At 58.9% G+C, this 1,729-nt stretch overlaps 1 protein-coding gene across 1 annotated transcript in view, besides 1 other annotated feature; it reads left to right on the forward strand.

Moving 5' to 3' along the window:
- Positions 1–559: 559 nt before the first annotated feature.
- Positions 560–591: a microsatellite.
- Positions 592–722: 131 nt separating this feature from the next.
- Positions 723–1,729, forward strand: part of TraAM80_07286 (uncharacterized protein) — a gene marked incomplete at both ends in the record, with an annotated part of 2,625 nt that continues 1,618 nt past the window's right edge. The window contains one exon of the mRNA XM_029384086.1: positions 723–1,729. This exon is cut by the window's right edge and continues 1,618 nt beyond it. Coding sequence (XP_029236065.1) covers positions 723–1,729 — 1,007 coding nt within the window.

Consider the following 1,729-nt stretch of genomic DNA (forward strand, 5'->3'; position numbering starts at 1 on the left):
GCAGCCGCAGCGCCTGCACCTCGAAAAGCGGTTATCAGTGCCGACCACTACTTTGGGATTGTTAACCGCATTGTTGCCAGGCTGCAGTCACTGGGGGAGGCCAGCCCGCCATCCCGTGCGGAGCTGGTGACTTGGTACATGGAGCAAGTGCGCTCCCTCAATAAATCACAGCTAGAGGCGGAGTTGCGTTACGTGAACCTCGTCATTCAAAAGATGCTGAAGGATGGAAATCTGCTTGAGGTGGAGGTCCAGGATGGGGAGGGCGAAAAGATCTTCCTTGACCCCAACTACAACCCCGACGTCACACAACAATAACAGCCCGTAGTTGAGAGCACGTGCCTTGTGTGGGTGTGCCTGCCGGATTGCTGCTGAACGTATTTGGTGCACTGTGGGCGATAACGAGGAATGTCAAGGCCAGTACAGGCGGCAACCACGCTTACAATCAAAAGGGACGCGGAAAACAATGGGACTGTTGTTGCTGTCTGCACCAAAAACAAAACAAAGAGAAAAAGGTAATAATGGCTCCGAAGAAAGTGTTGTGCTTCGGGGAAACTGCCTTTGTGTGAGTGTATGTGTCTGCGTGAGTGGGTGGCGCCCTTCTTCCTCTCATTTTTTTTTCCGTTTTGATTTTTGCTCCTTTCTCTCTCCTTGTGAGGTAGGGTGTGGGTTGAGTTTTGTTCTGTCGCCAGCACTTGCTGGCCCGCGACTACCGCACGCGGGGGATGTCTCATTCTCAGCGTCACGTGGATGCCACGCAGGTTGTGGTGCCTGCGGCTGGGGAAAGGTTTGTCGCCGAGGACGGCACCGTCTCCGTCGTGCTGGGCGACACTGTCGACGCCGACTACGAGCCCACGCAGGAGGAGGTTGAGGAGTTTGCCGAGTGGATGGGCATGCACCTCCCAGCGGACAAGGAATTTCTGCACATCGCGCGGGAGGGGTTGAAGGCGCCTCTGCCGGAGTACTGGCGGCCGTGCCGCACCAACGACGAGGAGATTTACTACTTTAACTTTAGGACGGGTGAGAGCACGTGGAATCACCCAATGGATGAATTCTTCCGCCAGGAGTTTCTCAAGGCGAAGGAACAAAAGCGGACGGCCACAAGTGCTGCGTCCGGGGTTCCAACGCCCGTCGCTGTCACCGCGAAGATCACCTCGAGCGGTGTTCTGGGCTTGGGGGATGGTGCTGGCCCGGTTGGCATTTTGAAGAGGCCCCTAGCGGAGCTGGTGGGCGGCGTGTCGGTCCCGACGGCGCACGCGTTCGTGCCTGCGTTGGGCGCCTCGCGGTCACTTGTGGGCGGCCTGACGAATTCCTCGCGGGAGGCGGCATCTGTCGATGCTTTTAAGCAGGCGACGACTACCGTGACGGCCTCTCAGGGCGGCGTCGAGCGGCGAATTGTCTCTGAGGCGGAAAAAAACCTTGAGGAGAAGCTCCGCCTGGAGCGCGAGGCGGAATTCAAAGAGGAGGAGGAGAAGGCGGAGGCCGCACACGAGGCACGACTGCAGGCGATGCGTTGCACCCATGCAGCGGAGGTTGAGAAGCTTAAAGCGGAGTGCGAGGCGAGGCAGGCGGCGATAGATGGCCACGCTGTCGTGGAGGCGGTGACCCCCGTTGGAAACGAGCGAGAGGCGTTGGAGCGAAAGTGGAAAACGAGCCTGAACCAGGCGCTGCAGGAGGAGAAGGAGCTGCAGCAGCAGCTGGTGGGGCTGGGGGAGCGGCATCGAGAGCGTCT

Source organism: Trypanosoma rangeli (assembly GCF_003719475.1).
Source record: "Trypanosoma rangeli strain AM80 chromosome Unknown Tra_15.4_contig_00297, whole genome shotgun sequence".
NCBI lineage: Eukaryota > Euglenozoa > Kinetoplastea > Trypanosomatida > Trypanosomatidae > Trypanosoma > Trypanosoma rangeli.